This window comes from Oryctolagus cuniculus, chromosome 17, assembly GCF_051225735.1.
Source record: "Oryctolagus cuniculus isolate XC-2025 breed Fujian yellow rabbit chromosome 17, ASM5122573v1, whole genome shotgun sequence".
Classification (NCBI taxonomy): domain Eukaryota; kingdom Metazoa; phylum Chordata; class Mammalia; order Lagomorpha; family Leporidae; genus Oryctolagus; species Oryctolagus cuniculus.
Genome location: NC_142883.1, coordinates 51837284 through 51858111, shown reverse-complemented (window position 1 = coordinate 51858111; position 20828 = coordinate 51837284). Strand labels below are relative to the sequence as shown.

General features: G+C 57.5%; 4 protein-coding genes and 1 long non-coding RNA gene across 8 annotated transcripts; 3 read left to right on the top strand and 2 right to left on the bottom strand.

The window, feature by feature from the left end:
* CLDN7 (claudin 7) lies at positions 1–2593 on the top strand. Its single transcript, XM_002718813.6, has 4 exons — positions 1–969; positions 1786–1950; positions 2035–2119; positions 2214–2593. Exons 1-4 carry the CDS (start codon positions 747–749, stop codon positions 2374–2376), a joined length of 636 nt encoding a protein of 211 aa, XP_002718859.1. The 5' UTR covers positions 1–746; the 3' UTR covers positions 2377–2593.
* A 207-nt stretch (positions 2594–2800) lies between these two features.
* Positions 2801–13402, bottom strand: ELP5 (elongator acetyltransferase complex subunit 5). Of its 3 annotated transcripts, none has more exons than XM_089318312.1 (8): positions 12122–13402; positions 10545–10605; positions 10374–10454; positions 8084–8304; positions 5268–5449; positions 4342–4437; positions 4109–4209; positions 2801–3479 (listed from the first exon to the last, which is right to left on the bottom strand). In XM_089318312.1, the coding sequence occupies exons 4-8, from the start codon at positions 8211–8213 to the stop codon at positions 3365–3367; spliced, it is 624 nt and encodes a 207-aa protein (XP_089174438.1). In that variant the 5' UTR covers positions 8214–8304; positions 10374–10454; positions 10545–10605; positions 12122–13402; the 3' UTR covers positions 2801–3364. The 3 variants fall into 3 exon arrangements, with proteins under 3 accessions (XP_089174438.1, XP_008269027.3, XP_089174437.1); XM_008270805.5 differs by lacking the exon at positions 12122–13402 and adding an exon at positions 10764–10826; XM_089318311.1 differs by lacking the exons at positions 10374–10454; positions 12122–13402 and adding an exon at positions 10764–10826.
* CTDNEP1 (CTD nuclear envelope phosphatase 1) lies at positions 11358–17739 on the top strand. Its single transcript, XM_002718814.6, has 8 exons — positions 11358–12145; positions 15011–15077; positions 15173–15291; positions 15471–15542; positions 15929–16045; positions 16171–16282; positions 16742–16826; positions 17113–17739. Exons 1-8 carry the CDS (start codon positions 12044–12046, stop codon positions 17171–17173), a joined length of 735 nt encoding a protein of 244 aa, XP_002718860.1. The 5' UTR covers positions 11358–12043; the 3' UTR covers positions 17174–17739.
* Positions 16585–17123, bottom strand: LOC149121233 (uncharacterized). The gene is made up of 2 exons (XR_016224272.1): positions 16989–17123; positions 16585–16737 (listed from the first exon to the last, which is right to left on the bottom strand). It is a non-coding gene; the product is annotated as an uncharacterized LOC149121233 (long non-coding RNA).
* Positions 17740–18823: 1084 nt separating the features above from the next.
* GABARAP (GABA type A receptor-associated protein) lies at positions 18824–20703 on the top strand. Of its 2 annotated transcripts, none has more exon segments than NM_001082142.1 (4): positions 18824–18941; positions 19497–19575; positions 19711–19829; positions 20256–20661. In NM_001082142.1, coding segments are annotated over 4 exon segments (354 nt in total). In that variant the 5' UTR covers positions 18824–18851; the 3' UTR covers positions 20322–20661.
* Positions 20704–20828: the final 125 nt, after the last annotated feature.

Below are 20828 nucleotides of genomic sequence, written 5' to 3'. Positions count from 1 at the left end.
TGTCCCAGGTGCACCTGCTGGGGAGAGAGAAAGGGGCATCTCCGAGTCCGGGGGAAATCCAGTCCTGGGGGCTGACTCGAAGCTGGAAACTCCTGAGAAGCCTCCGCCTCCTCCTCACCTGCGGCCAAAACCCGGCAAGTGAATGGGCGTGACCCTAGTGCTCAGGTTTCTTCCTTTTCACCTGGGCAAGAAGGGGTGGGGGCCAGGACTTCCGGTTCAGGTGAGTGTCCCTTCGGTGACGTCAGGTCACCCTCGGCCGCCCCTCCGGTCCCGCCCCCCCTCCCGCGCTCCCGTTGCCCGCGGGGGCGCGCCCCCGACGCCCTACTTATACTCAGGTGCGCCGCACCTGTCCGTCCGCACCTGCCGGCTCGCCTCCTCTTCCGTGCACCGCAGCTTCAGGCCGATAGCCCGGGATCTTATCCTGGGCTTGCCCGCACTCAGGGCCGCGCCCATACGGCCCCTACACCTTTTGTTTGCGCAGGGTCGCCCGGAGCGCCGAGGGGGACCGCCCGGCCTCGGGGATCGCCGTGTGCGGAGCCGCTGCTCCGGGAGAGACCAGCGCTCTACCGGAGGCGTCGATTTGCCTTTACTCCGAGGACAAGAAGATAAACGCCTCTTTTGTCTCTTTGGGCGGCTGAAAACTCCACCTGGCTTGTTTCTTGTGGGGCTGCCCCCACCCTCAAGTTTTATTTGCTTCACTGTAGGGTCCCCCGCCCGGGGCTCCCAGTCTCTTTCCGAAGGCGGAAATGGCCAATTCGGGCCTGCAGTTGCTCGGCTTTTCTATGGCTCTTCTGGGATGGGTGGCCCTGGTGGCGAGCACCGCCATCCCGCAGTGGCAGATGAGCTCGTACGCGGGCGACAACATTATCACGGCCCAGGCCATGTACAAGGGGCTGTGGATGGAGTGCGTCACGCAGAGCACCGGCATGATGAGCTGCAAAATGTACGACTCTGTGCTCGCCCTGTCCGGTAAGGCCGCGCGCGGGCCCGACGGGGCGCACTCGCCCCGGGCCGAGGTGGCGGGGTGGTGTCCCGGGCAGGGCCGAGGCCCCGCGGCCGGGCGCCTCGGGTTGCAGGAGGAAGCGGAAGAGTACAGGCCGGGGCGGTGGGGCTGGGCGGGCGCGGGCCAGGGTTCCGTCCGCTGCACGTGGGCTCGCGCCTCGGCCACCTGCGCGCCTCTTCCATCCCGAGCTTGGCCTTCTACCTCGCCGGGGGAAGCGGAGCCCGAGGCTGGGGTCGTCCCCTTCTGTACCCTCCATCGGCAGACAATGGCTTCCGCCATCTCCCGCCTCTTTCTCTCGGACAAAAGGGGGCACTGGGCGAGGGCCGCGGAGCGAGCGCGCTCTGTCAGATGTGGGCCGCGGTCTGCGGCCTCTAATCTTATCGCCCGATTAGCCAAGGCCACGCGCCCGCGGCCTCGATAGCAGGGCCGGAGCTGGGACGCCGGCCGGGACGTGCGACCAGCGCGGGAGCCCCGGCTGCCCCGTCGGCTGCCCCTCTGCGCCCTTCCCCCTCTCCGTGGCGGTTTCATCGAAACCCTGGCGCCCCGGGCGGGTTCCGAGCAGAGGGCGGAGCAGGAAGGCCGCGGTGCCGGGAGGGGGCGGGAACCTGCGGGCTCCCAGCCGGCCGTTAGATGCGGCGGCGGCCCCGGGCCGGCGGCGGCGCCCAGCGCCGGGAGGACAAGGGTCCAGGGGTCACTGGGCGCGGCCCGGCCGCCGAGGCTGGAGCTGACGGAGGGCCGCCTGCCTTTGCAGCAATGACAGCGACCTTTCTCCTTCCTCGCAGGGGCCTTGCAGGCCACTCGAGCCCTCATGGTGGTATCTCTGGTGCTGGGCTTCCTGGCCATGTTTGTGGCCACGATGGGCATGAAGTGTACGCGCTGTGGGGGAGATGACAAAGTGAAGAAGGCCCGCATTGCCATGTCTGGAGGCATCGTCTTCATCGTGGCAGGTGGGCCCCAGGCTCTCCTCTCCCACCACGAAGTCGTGGGCGTCGGCAGAGCACACCCTGTCTGAACTCTCATTCTCTCTCCAGGTCTTGCTGCCTTGATAGCTTGTTCCTGGTATGGTCATCAGATTGTCACAGACTTTTATAACCCCCTGACCCCCATGAATGTTAAGTAAGTCTGGGAACCCTGCCTATCGGGACAGGCCTGGGGTAGGGGGAGAGCAGAGGCAGGCCAGGGTTCTGACCCAGTCCCTTCTCTTCCACAGGTACGAGTTTGGTTCTGCCATTTTTATTGGCTGGGCAGGGTCTGCTCTGGTCCTCCTGGGAGGCGCGCTGCTCTCCTGCTCCTGCCCTGGCAGTGAGAACAAATCTGCGTACCGTGCACCTCGCTCCTACCCCAAGTCCAACTCTGCCAAGGAGTACGTGTGAGCTGGGACCCCATGCCCCAGCCTGACTGGCTGTGGGTGTGCCCAGATACCTGCAAGGCCCATGGGCAGAGCTCAACCTGTGAGCAGGTACAGGACAAGGCCTCCTGTTCAATCTATCCCTGCACACCATGTACAGTTCTCTACGGGGCGGGGAAGGGGGGGCCAAACAGAGGGGAGGGTGTGCTTTTTGTACAGTAATAAAAAATAGGTTTTGGAAAGGCGGCTTTTTTTCCTTCGAGGGCCTCTGCTTTCTTCCACCCTTTCCTTACAGGGAGCTTGGAAGCTAAAGTGCGCCTACTTCTTTAAAACACTCACAGAACCCCAGCGGTGCCCAAGGCTGGTCTACCCTGTTTCATTTTCATTGTTACTCAGGCCCCTGTAACAGTCAGGTGTTCTGCTTCTCTCATTCATTCCTGTCCCCACTCTTTGTTTAAATAGCTACTAGTTTATTATTATTATTTATTTGAGTTAAACAGAGAGGTAGCACCAGAGAAAGAGAGTCTTCTGTCCGCTGGCTCACTCCCCAGATGATCACAATGGCTAGAGATGAGCTGAAGCCAGGAGCCAGGAGCTTCTTCCAGGTCTCCCATGCGGGTGCAGGGGCCCAAGGACCTGGGCCATCTTCTACTGCTTTTCTAGGCCACCATAGCAGAGAGCTGGATGGGAAGTGGAGCAGCTGGGACTCAAACCAATGCTCATATGGGATGCTGGTACTGCAGGTGGTGGCTTTACCCGCTACACCATAGCGCCGGCCCGAGTTTCTTTTTTGATTAAAAAAATATTTTATTTGGCACCGGGGAGCGTGCTGTTCTTTCAATTTATCCTATGCCCTTGTTCCACTTTCCGTCCTGATCAGACTCTGCTCTCTGGCTCACTGGGCAGTGCCTCCACTGACACAGAGAACAAAGGTGGTGCAGGAACAGGCAAAGGTAAACAGCAGGATGATGGTTCAGGACCCAGGGTCTGTCCCCCGACTTGTTACAGTCTAGTCAAACATCTAGGTCATCATCCGGGTCTTCTTGGTCCAGGTCGTCGTAAGCATCTGGCTCATAGAAGATGTGGCTAGCAGCCTGGCCTTGCCCAGGGCATAACAGGGCCTGCTGTCTGAGGAGGGAAGAATTGGCGCTGGTGAGAGTGGGTAATGGGTGGAGTCCAGATACCCCCTTCCAGGTTACGGTGACACTCAGGCGGCCTTTCTTGGTGCAAGTCCCTTTCTCTGACTTCCACGTTTCCTAAGTGCAGAGGCACCGTTTAGCACTGGGATGGATAGTCTAGCATTGCTCTCCCTACAATACCCCACTTTCTTAGCTCAAGGGCAAGGATTCTACTGTAGTCTTGCTTCACCCACCCACACACTGGGCACAGAACAGCAGGATCCACTGAGCCCTTGTTAACAGCCTTTGCCACACTCACCAGAGTGTAGCTTCCTGTCCTCCTAGCACTGCTGCCTGGAGATGAGGCCACCTCCCCTGGGTCTGGTCTGGCTCAGCCCAAGCCCAGATTGCTCTGGGGCAATCGTGCGGCTAAGGCTCTAATGGAGAAACGAGACAGAAAGGCCTCTGCCACGTGGGAACTATGGGTGGGTAGGGAACCACTCCCCGCACCTGTCTCTGGAGGTGGACTTCAGCCCCTGTAAAGTCGGACAGGTTAACCAATAACCTGTCATCACTCTGCCTCTGTGGCCCTGATGCTGAGCTCTGGTTAGGGATCCAGGCCCCTACACCCAACCTTACTTTTCAGAGCTGAACTGGAAAGGCAGGGTCAGGCCATCTCTGGCTTCTTTCTCTTTCTTGGACAGGCGAAGGTTAAAGGTCAAGTGAGTTGTGGGGTCCACCTGTAGGGACAAAGGACGCTGTCACTCTGCTCCATCCCTGCAATCCCTGACGCCACCCCCACTTCCTCTTCCCTCCACTTTGCCAGACCCTGAGCCCAAGCCCCTCATTCCGTCCCTGGCACTCTTAGATACCGGGGATGTGTAAGGGTCTGGGTGGGGCTGGCACTCAAGGCGGGGTCCCTCCTGGAGATCCAGGCTGAAGTCAGGAAGGACGGAGAACCACTGAGTCTGAGAAAAAGAGAAGAGAGTGGAAAAGGCATTTTCCTTCTTGCTGGAAGGCATCAGAGGAAGATTTAGGGCCTCACACCTCAGCCCCCAGACACCTCCGGAACTGGCTGCTGTCAGCCCCCGCCCCTCCCCGAAGTCTCCACAGGCAGTTGTTCCTTCTTCCCCGAGTACTACCTTAGTCTTTCCAAAATCCTGTTCCATTTCCTGGAAGACGGTATCTTTCATTGCTTAAGCCCACAGGCTCTGAGTCAGACATTTTTTTCCACTGAATTTTTATTTCATTTTACTTAAAAGGCGGAAAGTAAGAGATTTCCTGTTGGTTCACTCTCCAAATGCCTCTAACAGCTGGAGCTGGGCCAGACCGAAGCCAGGAGCCTGGAACTCAACTTGGGTCTCCTACGTGGGTGACGGGGCCCCAAACCCAAGTGCCTGAGTCATCGCCTGCTGCCTCCCAGGGTGCATGCTAGCAGGAAGCTGGCTCAGAAGCAGAGCTGGGACTCAAACCAGGTCCTCCGATACTGGATGTGTGTGGCCCAAACAGCGCCTTAACTGCTGCAGCACACAGCCGCCGAGTCGGGATAGTCTGAGTTCAGATGCTGGCTCTGCCACTCACTATAATCTCGAGTCAGTGACTTCAGTTTAAATCTCCCTAGATTTGTTTCCCACTCTACAAAGTGGACGGGTGAAACAATTACCCCACAGCACAGCTGTGAGGATCAAGCACAGAAAACACGGGGAAGGACTCCATCTTGTCAGTCTGACGGCCCCTCCCATCCCATCATGCCTCCCTCTGGCTTCAATCTCCAGTTGTCCCTCTTGCTTCTCCTGACCTGATGAATGGGGCGCTGTCGAGGCCTCCGAAACACGATGTGAGCTGAGTCCAGGCCCGCCGTGCCACCCAAGGTCACCTTGGTCTGAGCAAGACTGCTCAGCGCTCCCACGGGGCCTGGGCCATGAAGCTCTTCATGTAGCAGGCCCAGCACACGCACCTGCTCCACTGCGGGGCTGTGACCTAGACAGGGACATGAGATGGAGGGCATGAAGGACAGGGGACAGCATTCAGGTGGACGCTCAGGAGCAACTAAAGAGGAGAAAGGAAGGGACAGCCCACATTGCATCACAGCGCTGACTCAACCCTGACTCCCTTGCCCAGTTTCTCTGCCCTGCTCTGAGCCTCTTCCAGCCTACACCTTTACATGAATACACTTCCTTATTCCAACGCCAATGTGACCAAGGAACCAGTCTCATCTGAACCCTCCAGCGGGGCCTCGTGGCCTTCAGGGTGGACGAGCACTTTCTGCACCTGGTGTCCACTGACTGTCCACTCTCCTCTTACGCACGGCACTACTTGCAGTTTTTGAAACCTGCCAAGGTCTCGGACAGCATCACTGACTCCCTCCTTCCCCCTCTGGGGTTATTTACAGAGTGTCAGGCAAAATGCTTTAACCATCTTTAAAAAATGAAGATAACTGAGTTAAAAATAATTTGAAAAAAAAATTATTTATTTGAAAGGCAGAGAGACTGTGGGAATAAGACATAGTCTTCACTCCCCAAATGGTCCCAACAGCCAGGATTAGGACAGGAAAAGCCAGAAACTCCATCAGCGTCTTCCATGTGGATGGGAGGGACTCAAGTACTTAGGCCCGTCACCCGCTTCTTCCCAGGTGCATCAGTAGGGGGCCCAACTGGAAGCGAGTAGCTGGGCCTTGAACTAGCGCTCTGATATGGTATGCAGGCACCCCAAGCGGCAGTTTCACACACTGTGCCACAGCACCCACCCCTGCACTGAACATCTTATCACAATGTTTTAACCCTCATGTAGGTCAAAGTCATTAAGTCAAACCATGAAATGGCTGATACTTGACCTGCAAAAATGGGCATTTCCAGTGGTCATCCTAATGTTATACCCTGCATCAAACTATCTTGTAGCTTCCTGTTTACTTGTCTGTATCCTTTAGGAGAAGATCCAACTACAAAATTTTTATTTCTCCATTATCCAGAATTGCACCTGATATATTTTATCCATTCAACCTGTCTGGTGAATGCATGAGTGAATGGATGAGTGAAGAAAAACTTGGAGGGGCTGCTGTTGTGGTGCAGCAGGTTAAGACTCACTTGTGGGTCGGTGCCGCGGCTCACTAGGCTAATTCTCTGCCTGCGGCACCGGCACACCGGGTTCTAGTCCCGGTCAGGGTGCCAAATTCTGTCCTGGTTGCCCCTCTTCCAGGCCAGCTCTCTGCTGTGGCCTGGGAGTGCAGTGGAGGATGGCCCAAGTGCTTGGGCCCTGCACCCCATGGGAGACCAGGAAAAGTATCTGGCTCCTGCCATCGGATCAGCGCGGTGCGCCGGCTGCAGCGGCCATTGGAGGGTGAACCAATGGTAAAGGAAGACCTTTCTCTCTGTCTCTCTCCCTCTCACTGTCCACTCTGCCTGTCAAAAAAAAAAAAAAAAAAAAAAAAAGACTCGCTTGACTCGCTTCACTCGCTTGGAGTGCCGGTTTGAGGCCTGGCTGCTCCACTTCTGATCCAGCTCCCTGCTAAAGTACCTGCAAAAGTAGTAGAAGATGGCCCAAGTACTTGAGCCCTTGCCATGTGGGAGACTCAGATGGAGTTCCTGGCTCCTGGTTTAGGCCTGCTCCAGACCTGGCTGTTGCGGCCATCTGGGGAGTGAATCAGCAGCAGAAGAGCTCTGTCAGTCTGCCTTTCAAATAACCAAACTTTAAAAAGAAAACTTGGAGAGGGCAGGTGTTTGGTGCAGTGATTATACTCTGCTGGGGATGCCCACCTCCCACGTGACAGTGCTTGGATTCGAGTCCTGGCTCCATTTCCAACTCCAGCTTCCTGCAAATGCACACCCTGGGACGCTCGTGTCCCTGCCACCCACAGGAGAGATCGGGACTGAGCTCCTGGCTTCAGCCTGGCCCAGCACTCGCTGTTTTTTGCATTTAGAGAATGAATCAGCAGATGCAAGATCTCTCTCCCTGCCTTTCAAATAAGACAAAAATAACTAAATTAAATTAAAAAAAAAAAAAAAAGAGAGAACCTGGAGAAAAAACAAGAATGACTGGTAGATGGCATCATGGAATGGTTAAAAACTAGGCAGGAAAAGGGTTAAGAGATGGAAGAATGTTAATCGGCAATCTCAGGTGCACAATCCTTGGCACGGGGCAGATACTCAAGGGAAGCAATGAAGCAGGGCGTCTCACCAGGGCGGGGGGGGGGAGGTCTCACCAGGGCACGGGGGGTCTCAGCAGGGCGGGGGGGTCTCAGCAGGGCGGGGGGGGGGTGTCTCAGCAGGGCGGGGGGGGGGAGGTCTCACCAGGGCAGGGGGGGGTCTCACCAGGGCGGGGGGGGGGGTCTCACCAGGGCAGGAGGGTCTCACCAGGGCTGGGGGGGTCTCACCAGGGTGGGGGGAGGGTCTCCAGGGTTGGGGGGGTCTCACCTGGGCAGGAGGGTCTCACCAGGGCGGAGGGGGGTCTCACCAGGGCAGGGGTGGGGTCTCACCAGGGCAGGGGGGGGTCTCACCAGGGCAGGGAGGGTCTCACCAGGGCAGGGAGGGTCTCACCAGGGCAGGGGGTCTGATGGCTCAGGGCAGGGGGGTCTCACCAGGGCAGGGGGTCTGATGGCTCAGGGCAGGGGGGTCTCACCAGGGCAGGGGGTCCGATGGCTCAGGGCATGCAGAACCTGGCAGACTGTGGTGCAGGGTTGGCGAAGCAACAGCCAGCTGAGCGAATCGATGGCAATAGTGACAGGACCAGGATCCGTCCTCTTGCACATGGCTCTCAAAGCTCCCAGGGGTCCTCCAGGAGGGGCCTCCCCAGTTTTTGACCAGTTGAGAGGGTCCCTGAAGAGATCATGGTAAACCAGCCTGCAAAGGGAAGACAGGAGACAACATGATACTGCTCCCCATCTCAAGCCTCATCCTCTGGTTTTTGTCTCTGTTTTCTCAGTTTTCCCTAATATCCTAAATATTAGTGAAAGATAATTACTGAGAAACAGAACACAATGGTTGAACACAGACTTTAACATCACACAGCCCGAGCGCCACCTCACTGATAAATCAGCTGATCTTTTTAAGACCCAGTTTCTTCACGTGTGAAATAGGGAGGCCTACTTCGTGGCTTTTAGCACAGCGCTTGATGTATACCACATGCCTGAAAAATGCTAGCTATCGTCATTGCCAACTGTTTCCCGAGGGACACCAAAGTGCATCATTCTCTGACAGATAAAGAGAAAGCCGAGGACATAGGGCAGGCGTCCATCCTGTAGCAAAGTCAAAGATTAAGTCACTGGGTACTAATGGTGGACGCAGACAGCTCAGAAAGGGAGGCTGGCCTGGGCTAGAAATCCTGGAACTCTTCACGGTACAGAACTTGCTGCCAGATACCCTTGTACCCTGACCCCTCTGAATGCCACCTTAACACACAGTACCACCTCCACCACAGTAAGAGAAGACAGAAAATCAAAGCTCAACAGATGGGGGCTGGCGCTGTAGCGCAGTGGGTTAACACCCTGGCCTGCAGTGCCAGCATCCCATATGGGTGCCAGTTGGGGACCTGGCTGCTCCAATTCCGATCCAGCTCCCTGCTATGGCCTGGGAAAGCAGTGGAGGATGGCCCAAGTCCTTGGGCCCCTGCACCCATGTGGGAGACCCAGAGGAAGCTCCCGGCTTTGGATCAGCGCAGCTACGGCCATTGCGGCCAATGGGAGAGTGAACCATCAGATGGAAGACATCTCTCTCTACCTCTCATTTTAAATCTTTATTTTATTTTATTTTTTATTTTTTTATTTATTTGAAAGACAGAGTTACAGAGAGAGAGGTCTTTCATCCTCTGGTTCACTCCCCAGATTGCTGCAACGGCCGGAGCTGTGCCGATGCGAAGCCAAGAGCAAGGAGTTTCTTCCAAGTCTTCCACATGGGTGCAGGGGCCCAAGGACTTGGGCCATCTTCTACTGCTTTCCCAGGCCATTGCAGAGAGCTGGATCGGAAGAGGAGCAGCTGGGACTCGAACCGGCACCCATATGGGATGCCAGTGCTTCAGGCCAGGGCTTTAACCTGCTGCACCACAGCCCTGGACCCTCATTTTAAATCTTAGGAAAAAAAAAAAAAAAAAAGCTCAACAGATGTAAACTACCACTGTCCGCTGAGCTGCCCAGACTACGGAACAGAAAAGCATTCCATTGGTGTTTCTTACACTCCCCAAATGGCTGCAACAGCCAGAGTCATGCCGATCCGAAGGCAGGAGCCAGGTACTTTTCCCAGTCTCCCATGCGGGTGCAGGGCCCAAGCACCTGGGCCATCCTCCACTGCCTTCCCGGGTGCATCTGCAGGAGCTGGACTGGAAGTCAAGCAGCCGGAACTCGGCATCCATCTGGGATGCTGGTGCCACAGGCGGCTTCACCGGCTGCCAGCCTCAGTCAGGCGCCTCCTTGTCTGGGCATTTTCCTTTATTCCTCACCAGTCAAAAATCCTGGGAATCCCACGAAGGGAAAACCTTCAACAATCAGGTGCCTCTTTATTCACCGACTTGGGGATCTCAGGAAGCCCCTCCAGCTCCCAGGAAGAGGTGCGCCTTCTCTTATCTCCCTAATTTCACACATGCTGTTCCCTCTACCTTTAGGACAAGCTCTTCAGTAGCCTGCAGCCAGCTTGGATGCCAAGTGCGGAGTCCACGCCCGAATTAGGCACCATCGGATTCTGCTGGCATAGCCTCTGGTGTCACGCTGCACTGTTAGCTTTTACTACCATTTCTCTCCGAATTTCTATAGCCCCTCCCTTAGACTTCCCAAGTAATCCCCACTCTGGTTCATTCCTGAGTCATGTCTCCTCACACGCGTTCCTTCAATGACTACTCGAGCAGCTGCCACCACTTGCCAGGTTCTGCGCTCGTCGCTGCAAAGGGACATCTGGCGAAAGCTCTTCCTTTTCGTACTCACCGGCTGTTGACATCCGAGTCAAAGCCTTCACGGAACTCCTCCTCACTCACTTCACAGCCCAGGATGCGCACCTGCTCCCCACTGAGGCAGAGGCGAGAGGGCAGTGTCAAAGGGAGGCGGGGCACGGGGCCTCCTCGGGGGCAGAGCGGGTACGCGCTGTGGGATACTCACGACAGTGCAGCTTTCCTGATGAGCGCCTTCAGGAAGCTGCGCCCCTCCCACTCCACGGAATCTGGGAAAAGCGAGGACGGATGGCGTGAGAACCAAGGTTCTCGCCTTCACGAAGCTGCCGCAACTTCCACCCCTGGCCTATGACCCTATGACCCATGGCCCTTTCTAGCCGCCTCCGCCACGGGCCAGGCCCAGAACCTCGATCCCTCTGGCTCTCACCCCGGAGCAGTACGAGGCCGCCCAGGGCCAGCAGCGATTCCAGCATCTCCGACCAGCGTCCGCACCCTGCGGCGCCCTCTGATGGCGTCACGGCCCCTTGCCCCGCCCCCTCGGGGTGAGAGGGGGCGGGACACTCAAGTGTCCTCCCACCATTGAGAAGGGGCAAAGGCTGGAGTGAGAGGTGATTCTGTTCAGCGCTCCCAGAGGGGGCTCATACGAAGAGGCCCCTCCTGAACCCTGGCGCACAAATGTAGGGACAACGTCCCTACTGTACATTTTCACCGTGACTGGGGAGGAAGAGCCGTTGGGGCAGTTGTCAGCGGGGAGGGGGAGGAGACCGCACGAGCCCCCGGCAGGGTCCGAACCTTCGGGGCAAGTGACGTCACTCCGTCCCGCCCACTCGTTCGAGGCGGGGCCACCTTCGCCTCGGGCCCCGCCCCGCAGCCACCTTCCGCGCGTGCGCGATCCTGCATCCTTGCTCTGAGCACTCTTGGCTTTCCTTATCCCTACCCCCATAGACGTAGTAGGGGGAACATCAGTCCCGGTGAAGCGAATACACGTCACCACCGGAAGTCGTGTCAGAGGGGAAGAAGAGGGGGGGAAGAGAGGAGGAGGGAGCCCTCTGGGCGGTAAAATGGCGCCTGTCAGAGTGGGAAATCCAGCTGCAGAGGCTGCAGCCCCGCTTCGCAGGGGCTAAAGGACCCCCGACCTCGGGGAGGGGGAGGCCACTCCGGCCCAGCGCTCCGCGCCCTCCGGCCCCCCCTCCCCTCCTCCCCTGCTCCTCCGCCCAGCCAGCCCGTCCGCCGCCGCGGCCCCCTCCCACCCCTTTCCCGCGGGCAGCCCCCTAGCGCGCCTGCGCAGCGGGCCACCCTCCGCTTCCCCCTTCCCCTCCCCCTCCCTTCTCCCTCCCTCCCTTCCCCTAGCCCCCCTCCCCCACCTGCCCCCTCCCCCAATTCACCATCCCCTTCCCTCCCGGTCTCGGAGGACCCCGTCGTAGCCCGACCTGTCTCGGCCTGCAACCTCCGCGAAGCCGTCGGTGCCACTCCCCGCCCATGTGGGCCCCCGCGGGCTGCCCACGCCTGTCCCCCAGCTCCCCGTTCCGCTGGGCTTTCCCCTCGCTGGGGGTGGCTTTCTGAGCCGCCCGCTCCGCGCCCCTCTCTGTAGCCTTTCCTGCCACTCGGGGCCCCCGTCCCCCCTCCCGGCGGCGGGGGGCTGCCCCCGGGGGGCTGGCGGAGCTGGGCCGCGGGGGCCCCGGGGCCGGCGGTGCCGGGGTCATCGGGATGATGCGGACGCAGTGTCTGCTGGGGCTGCGCACGTTCGTGGCCTTCGCCGCCAAGCTGTGGAGCTTCTTCATTTACCTTTTGCGGAGGCAGATCCGCACGGTGAGCCGGGGTGGACGCAGCTGCGGTGGGGACCCTGTCCGCGGTGCTCGCGGGTTGTCGGGAAGTGTTGGGGCCTAGGAGGGGTCCTGGCGGGGCTTTTCCCGCTGGAGAATCAGGACACGCTGAGCGGGGCGTGGGGTGGAGCCGAGGGAGACCCTCGCAATAGAATCGAGACCGGGGGGTTTGGCAACTCTTGGGGGCTCGAGTGGTGGGTGGGGCGCTCTTTCAGAAAGCTGGAGTTGTTGCTAAAGAGACAGAGAGGCGGGGAACACCTGTTTCATGGCACCCAGCTCTGTTGATGTAGGCTTGTGAGAGACCCTCCTGTTGGAACCTCCGGGTGTGTCTGGTCTGAGAAGGAAGACAGGGGCTTAGGTGTGCAGGGTGGAGGCCGGTGGGAGGACATAGGTGGCAAACAAGGATGGGAACTTGGGAAAAAGGCCTTGGTGTGAGGGAGCAACCCCTGCGGCTCATTAATGGAACTCCTCCCAAAAGGCCCTGAAAACTTATTTTGCGGTGTGTATCTGGATTTATGGAGACCCTGGGACTAAAAATGAATTTATTGATTTTTTTTTTTTTTGAGATGGGCTTTGTTAGGCAGGGGAAAGGAGCCTAGCACAGTTTTGGCTGTGCCCGTCAACGCTGAGGCCGGTCAGTTGTAAGGGCTTGAGTCGGCAGCTGTGTTTTCCAGGAGACCCTCGCGGTGCGAGGGATACTGTGGGGGAGTGGGGGTGTGTGCGTGTCCCCAAGTATTCCTGGGTCTCCGGGGATGTAGCTTTTCTCCAAGGTCAAGGCTCCTTCTGCTAACATCATTTCATGAATGTGCCCTGTGTTCTCATCACTACGGAGAAGGAGCGCCTGGAGGGAGCTGAGGGAGCCGGGGCACAGCAGGTCTCTGGTCCGTACTCTGGCAACAGCTCAGTGCGATGGGAAAGAGTCAAACCAGGTCTGGGCGGCCGCGGTCGGGAGTTTCTCAGCAGCCCTGGGTGGATCGAGGTAGTTGATTTAATTGATGCAGGGGGATGGGCCTTTCTCTGGGATCATTCTTTCCTTTACCAATCTACTTCCTCCACTTCCTGATTTAGGGTGACAGCTGTCCTGGGTGCTTGTGGTTGTAGGCAGGGCCATTCCCCTGTGACAAGAGCTGGGAGCCGAGAAAGTCCAGGATGCTGAGGGCTGTGTGCGGGGAGCCCCTGGGTTTTCTTGATGTGTTGATTGCCATCGTCTGTGACCCTGTTCTGAGCGCACACCCCCACCCCCCAACACATCTGTTTCCTGGGTACAGGGAGTCGTGCTCCGGCCCATCTATTGGGAGCTCAGTCACTTGCAAAGGTGCACTCTTTAGGGCAGCACTGACCCTACAGCCGTTTGTCCTCCCTTCCCTTCCAGCCTGGTTCCTCCCCCACCCCCTTTCTGGCAGATGCTTGGAGCATTCCCTACATGCCCAGCACATGCAACCCGAGATAGCAGGGCAGGACACGGCCCAGGGAGAAAGGAAGGGCAGAGGCCTCGGGAGGAGGGGGAGACAGCCCTTTGGTCTGCGAGGGGCGAGCCTGGTTCTGGTGCGGCTTGGGGCCCTCGCGTGGACAGAAGGGTGTCCGTGTCTTAGAAGGAGCGCGTGGAGGAGGGCGTTGCCAGCCTCTGCATGGGGGTGTCCTGGGTCTCGGGAAGCAGGCGCCTCCAGAGAAGCGGAGCTGGGAGGCTGAGGCGCGACGTCCTTACCCTCTCGTCACCTCTCGCTCCCAGCCCTCACGTCCCTCTGGCCTGCTCCACGCCTGCCAGGCAGCTTGGCAGGTGGGGGTTCCCCGCGCTCTCTGCCGTGCCCTGGCTAGCGGGCTGAGGAGGCTCTTAAGAGGCCTGAGGTCCTCAGCAGCTTGTGACTTGGCCAGCAGCGACAGAAGTGGACAGGTGGCTGGTTAAAATAGGCCTGGTGGCCCCCTGCCAAAGAACTTAGCTGACCTGACAGCCTCTGGTTCCCTTACCCTCTGTTCCCCGTAGGGCTCCAAAGACCTCCTGTCCTGACCCCTGTTCCCTGTCCACTAAGGAGTAGGAGGCTCTCCGTTCCAACGTGAGATGGTGGGACCTGCCACCAAGGGCTCTTGGGGTGAAGGAGGGGGATGTGTGCGTTTCTCTGTTCCTCGCTGCAGGATAATACCATTAAGAGGACAGGTTCTTGGGTTGGACTCTGTGTGGATACAATCCAGACCCTGCCCCTTCATTGATTTTTGTTGTTGTTGTTAAAGATTTCATTTATTTAAGAGGTAGAGTTGCAGAGACAGAGAGAGAGTTCTTTCATATGAACCACTGGTTTACTCCCCAAATGGCAGCAATGGCTGGAGCTGGGCCGATCCAAAGCCAGGAGCCAGGAACTTCCTCTGAGTCTCCCACGTGGGTGCAGGGGCCCAAGCACTTGGGCTATCCTCCACTGCTTTCCCAGGCCATAGCGGTGAGCTGGATTGGAAGAGGAGCAGCTGGGACTTGAACCAGCACCCATATGGGATTCCAGCGCCACAGGCAGAGGCTTAGCCCACTACTCTACCGTGCTGGTCCCCCTTCATTGATTCTGCTGCTACTGACCACCCTTGGTACAGTGCTCTTGATACTGGGATACAGCCCTGACCAACTCAAAAGCCAGAGTTTCCATTCTAATTTGGGAGACAAATAAGCTATTTGCTAGCTGTGTGACCTCAGGTGAGGTATTTAACCCTTCCAAGCCTTGGTATCTTCATTCTTAAAACAGAGACTATTACAGGATTGTTTTAAGGATTATATGAAATCGTCCCCAGTCACCGACACAGTGCCCGGCCTGTTACTGCTGGCAGACAGTTCCTTGTCAAGTGTGCTAACCCCCTCTCTCGCTGTTCTTAGGTAATTCAGTACCAAACCGTTCGCTATGATATCCTCCCCTTATCTCCTGTGTCCCGGAATCGGTTAGGTGAGTATGCAGGCCGGGAAGACTCCTGTGTCGGGAATGTGTGTCTGTCTCTGGGCTGCACGTCAGTGGGCCTTATCCGTGCCATTGTGGTTCAGCCCAGGTGAAGAGGAAGATCCTGGTGCTGGATCTGGACGAGACGCTCATTCATTCCCACCACGATGGGGTCCTGAGGCCCACAGTCCGGCCTGGAACACCCCCCGACTTCATCCTCAAGGTCTGTGGGGGTTGGGAGTAATCAAATGGTGACGTGTTCCTTTGCCCAAACCCAGACTCCCTCCCGCAGTCCAGGGCCTCTGGTTCCCATCCCCTGGCACCAGGGTCAGCCGGGAGGAGGGTGGGAGGCCCAGGCTGCCTGTGCTCAGGTCCCCTTCCCGCACCCCCGTTCCTCTGCAGGTGGTAATAGACAAACACCCTGTTCGGTTTTTTGTACATAAGAGGCCTCACGTGGATTTCTTCTTAGAAGTGGTGAGTTTGTGGGAGCTAAAGGAAACTCTGAGGAAGGAATGGTTGGAGGGCTCTAGGATTCCGGGGGGGGGGGGGTTTGGAGGTGGGAGTGAGGAGAAATGGATCAGAGCGGTTTTGGAGAGGGGCGGTTGTGAGTAGCGAGGGGATGGCTGTCAGAAGCTTGGGTCCATTTGTCGCGGTTAGATTCCGTTCTTCCCTGGACCTGCTGCTCCTCTGTTTCTGCCTCTGAATCGTGTGGGTAGACAGTGACATTGGAGGTTTGGAGGGTGGTCGGAATTTTTTGTGCCCAGATGGACAGACTAGTGTGGTGTCCTGGGGAAAGAGAACCGTGGGTCTGAAAGGAATGAACACCGCATACAACATCTCCCTTTGTCCTCATCCATCAGGTGAGCCAGTGGTACGAGCTGGTGGTGTTTACAGCAAGCATGGAGATTTACGGCTCTGCCGTGGCAGATAAACTGGACAATAGCAGAAGTATTCTCAAGAGGAGATACTACAGACAGGTAAGGACTGGAATCCAGGTCCGAGTGAGACTTGGGAGGCAGGCCATCAGGGAGGGTGTGGATTTGAGGCCCTCTCCCTGGACGGGGCGTGGGGCAGGCACACTACATAATCCCCTGCCTTCCAGCACTGCACTTTGGAGTTGGGCAGCTACATCAAAGACCTCTCTGTGGTCCACAGTGACCTGTCCAGCATTGTGATCTTGGATAACTCCCCAGGGGCTTACAGGAGCCATCCAGGTAGGTGGTGAGTCTGGCAGCGCCAGGGTATGGTTCTGAGGAGGTATTGTGAATGCAGAGAATTTGGAGGCTGGAGATCCGGACCTCGGTCCTGGAGAGCTGAAATTGCCTGGTTGATCCTAGATCTAAACGTGTATCTGTCTGAATGCAAGTTGTCCTCTATTTCAGATAAGAACCCCCCTTCCCATATGTCATCTCATAAATCTGACTTCTCCCATTTGTTGTAAGTGAGGCACAGTAGCAATAAGTTTGACCAGAAACCTCACACTGGTATGCGATCTGGTGGTTAAAATCCCATTCGATTTTGGAGGATAAGTCAGGAAGGTTTTATTTTGATTTTGGGATGAGGGAGGTGTGTGTTCATAAGTAGTGATTCCTCCTTGTCCCGCCGATATGAAGAGACAAATACGGTCTCTCTTGAATCTTGCGTTTTTCCTCATCTGCATCTTCTCACCCTAGACAATGCCATCCCCATCAAATCCTGGTTCAGTGACCCCAGCGACACAGCCCTTCTCAACCTGCTCCCAATGCTGGATGCCCTCAGGTGAGGGAAGGGGGCTCCAGACGGTTGGTTTCCCAGGGAAGGAGGCGGTGGGAGAGCCCGAGAGGGCATACAAAGTCTGTTTCAGCATTTGGACCCAGGATTTCTTATTTATTCCCCAACTTGTCACGTTTAGCCTTTGGGTTTTGGGCAGATGGAACCCACCTCCTCTTGAGAAGTTGATGGCAAATTCTGTCCCACATCTCCAGTGAGGCCATGGTGCACTGGCGCTGTGAGGACGGGAGCTGTAAAGGAGGCACTCTGCTAACACACGTGATTGTCACCCTAGGTTCACCGCTGACGTCCGCTCCGTGCTGAGCCGAAACCTTCATCAACATAGGCTCTGGTGACAGCTGCTCCCCCTCCACCTGCATTGGGGTGGGGGGGAACGGGAGGGCGAGCCCTCGGGATGCTGTCGGATGCCCTGTCCAATGTGAGGACTGCCTGGGCAGGGTGTGCCCTTCCCACCCCTCGCTGCCCTCGGAGTCTGGATGGACACACGGGCCAGGCTTCCAAGCAGCCTCACTCAGTTCACGGTCACACTCCATGGAAACCCAGACTGGGACAGGCCGAGGCCTAGGAGAACCGAGCCGTGTCTGGTGGAGACAGGACTGGCCAGAGAGACAGACATACCGTGCGTGACCCAGGAGGCTCAAAGAGAAGCCGAGTCAGCTTTGCTGTGATTTGATTTTTTTTAAAACTCTTGTACAAAACTGATCTAATTCTTCACTCCCGCTTCAAGGGCTGGGCTGTGGGTGGGAGACTGGGGATTTGGGTCACTGGATCTCCCCTAATTTACCCTTCCCTTACTTTCCTTCTATTTTTCTCTCCCTAGATTCCTCAGACCTGTAACCAACTTTATCTCTTTTTTTCCTTTCCTCTCTTTTAAACCATGCATTATAACTTTGAAACCAAAGCTGCCCTAGATCCTTCTCTGGGGTTCCGGGAACTGAAGGGAGGGGACAGAGGGGTAAGACACGGCTGTATCCCAGGGCAGGAGAGACCTGGGCGCTGAGCACCGGATGGCGCGGTGAGCCGGGTGACAAGATGGGCGGCGCAGGACGCCGGCGAGCGGAAGCGCCCCCGAGCAGTAGGCTATAGGAGAGGAAAGGAGAAACCCGGGGCCCTAAAGGGCATAGAACTGGACAAAGACCAGGGTTCGCCCGGGGACTGAAGCAGATAAGCTCAGCGGGCGCTGCCCCCGCACCTCGCTGACGCAGGCGGCGCCCGAGCCCGCCCCTTGCGCCCCGGGCGGCCGCGCCTCCCGAGCCGGCCCTACTTCTCCACTCGCCACGTGACGCTCCGCCCTTCTCTGAGATCACATGATTGTGCAGTTGCACACCCTGAAGGTGTTCCTCCGCCCTGGCCTAGTCCTTGCTTTTCGGCCCTCCTCTAGTCCCCACTGGCCCACTCATTCCTGAAGCCCAAGTATTTTATACATGCGTCCAAACATCGGTTTCTTTTCTCCACTTTTACTTCCGGAGATTCGCCGCCGCTTAGGTACTACTTTGTTTTGGTGTCAACGGCCGCCTTCAGCGTAGCGGCAGGTTCTGTGAATAGCTGTCCTTGAAATTGCTCTTCCTCTACGCTATTTCCGAAAAGAACGTCTGCCGAGTCAAGTCTTGTATCCTGGGCACCCCCCACTACCCTTCGCCCCCAGCTCCCGAGAGGGGAAGGTTGGGGAATGGGTTTCAATTATTTGCGGCGGGAGTAAAAGCCCACCAGCTTCGCTGCGTCGCTTGCGTAGCTCGCAAATTAATTCCAAAGCGATTACGCTGATAGCGTAAGCGGCGGTCAGTGGGTGGCGCTACGCCAGCTGCGTTGACGCCGCTGAGCTACTGGCGTATCTTAGCAGTTAGGGCGGCCCCTGATGGTCGGGGGCGGGGTTGGTGAATAGGGAAGTGGCGCAAATCCGTGGATCGCTCCGCCGCGTCTGCCCGCGTCGCCTCCGTCGCCGCCGCCCCCCGTCCCGGCCCCCCCTCCCTGGCTTCCCTCTTCCCAGCCCGGTCCAGCCCGGTTCCCGGGAGGATGAAGTTCGTGTACAAGGAGGAGCATCCGTTCGAGAAGCGCCGCTCTGAGGGCGAGAAGATCAGAAAGAAATACCCGGACCGGGTCCCGGTGAGGAGAGTGGCGGGGGCGCGGGGCGCGGGGCGCTGATGCTGACGCCACAGCCTGAGCTTGGGTTCCGGACGGGCAGCAGCGGGCTCAGGCTGCTGGCCACGGCGGGGTTGGGAGCGAGCCTGAAATGGATGTCCCTGAGAGCGGGAGCGAAAGGACCCGGGGAGTGGGAGAAGTGGAAGCAAGAAGACGTGGGGCAGGAGAGAAGAACCTTGGCATTCGTGAGTGGAGGCCTTAGGGGGCTTGACAGCCCGAGCTTCCTGGGGCCATCCCCCCACCTGGCGAAGTCTGTGGGTCCGGACGAGTCCTGCCCGTCTGGGGAAGAAAATTGTTTATTGTGACGCCCTATTCGGGGCTCGTCCCGAATGTTAGGGTGAGCTCAGGCCAGTGGGGCGAGGATCTCTGGACTCAGGGCTGCCCCATGTATGCAGGGACAAGAGGAAGGGAGTCTGGGGTAGGTTTAGGGACTGCTGATGTTGCTGCTTGAGTTCCTGACAGGTGGAGCAGCCGGGCGGTGTTCCTCATGTGTCCCCATTTTCCCCTTCCCGATATCAGGTGATAGTAGAAAAGGCTCCCAAAGCTCGGATAGGAGACCTGGACAAAAAAAAATACCTGGTGCCTTCTGATCTCACAGGTGGGAACCTGGTGGCCCCTGGGTCTGCTTCCTGTGGGTGGGAGTTGAGCTTCTGGGAGGCGGCTCCACTTAGCAGCTGTTCATAGGAGGGCAGTTATGACCCTGTGACTCTCTTGTTCCTCGTATGTTTGGTAGTCGGTCAGTTCTACTTCCTGATCCGGAAGCGAATTCATCTCCGAGCTGAGGATGCCTTGTTTTTCTTTGTCAACAACGTCATTCCACCCACCAGTGCCACCATGGGTCAGCTCTACCAGGTATGGTGTCTCGGAAGGAGTAGGGCTTTGGACTGAGGAGTTCTGAACGGGAGAGCTTGAGGGGGAAGATGTGTCGGGTCAGCAGTTCTTGGATTAGCCGGCGAGCGAGCCTTCACACTTCGTGACAGTCCTGGGGTGGAGATCTGGGACAGAGCAGAGGGAACAGAATAGAAGGAAAGAGCACAGTAAGCGGGAGGAACTGCCCTGGCCAGGGCTCTGCCCCGCTCCAAGGCAGCAGAGAACTCGTTGAGATCTTTTCTGCCCAGGACTGCTGCAGGGATGATTCTCTTGGCTGGAAGGCTTGGCGTGTGTGTGGGGGGGGGGGGGGGACTGGCCTGGGGGCTCTTGCCGGAGAATGGTTCTTGAAGAACGGGAGCAGTGGATGGTCCGAGTAGCTGAAGCCTGCTTTTCTGCTCACACCCCCAGGAGCACCACGAAGAGGACTTCTTTCTGTACATTGCCTACAGTGACGAAAGTGTCTACGGCCTGTGAAGCTGCTGCCCCTGAGGTGGGGGGTCCCCCCTGCCTTGACCTCCCCTCCTCCTCCAGGCTCCAGCACCACCTTCTTTCTCCAGGACCTGCACTTACCGGCGGAGGCTTCCCTCCCACCCTTAGCAGGAGGGGTCATGGGAGCCTCTCCTCTCTCCCCCGTTCTCCACCCGCCTTTCCCACTCTGCTTTAGACTTCTGGATTGTCAGTCTCTGTTGCACCCAGTGATTGTTCTGGTTTCTGTTCCCTTTCTAACTGCCCAAGGGGTTGCGGACCCCAACAATCCCTTCCTTTCACTACCTTCTTTTTTGGGGGTAGATGGAAGGGACTGAAACTGGGGGGGAGATAGGAGGCGCATCAATAAAGAGGAAACCACCAAGCTGAATTCGGCTTATTGTGTTGATGTTGGGCTTTCCCCTGTCTGCATAAAGTGGGTGCTGTTGCTGTGGAGCGGAATCCTCTGATGTTTTAGGAAGCTGGTTTTGATACACGTGGGCTGGGTCCCGATGT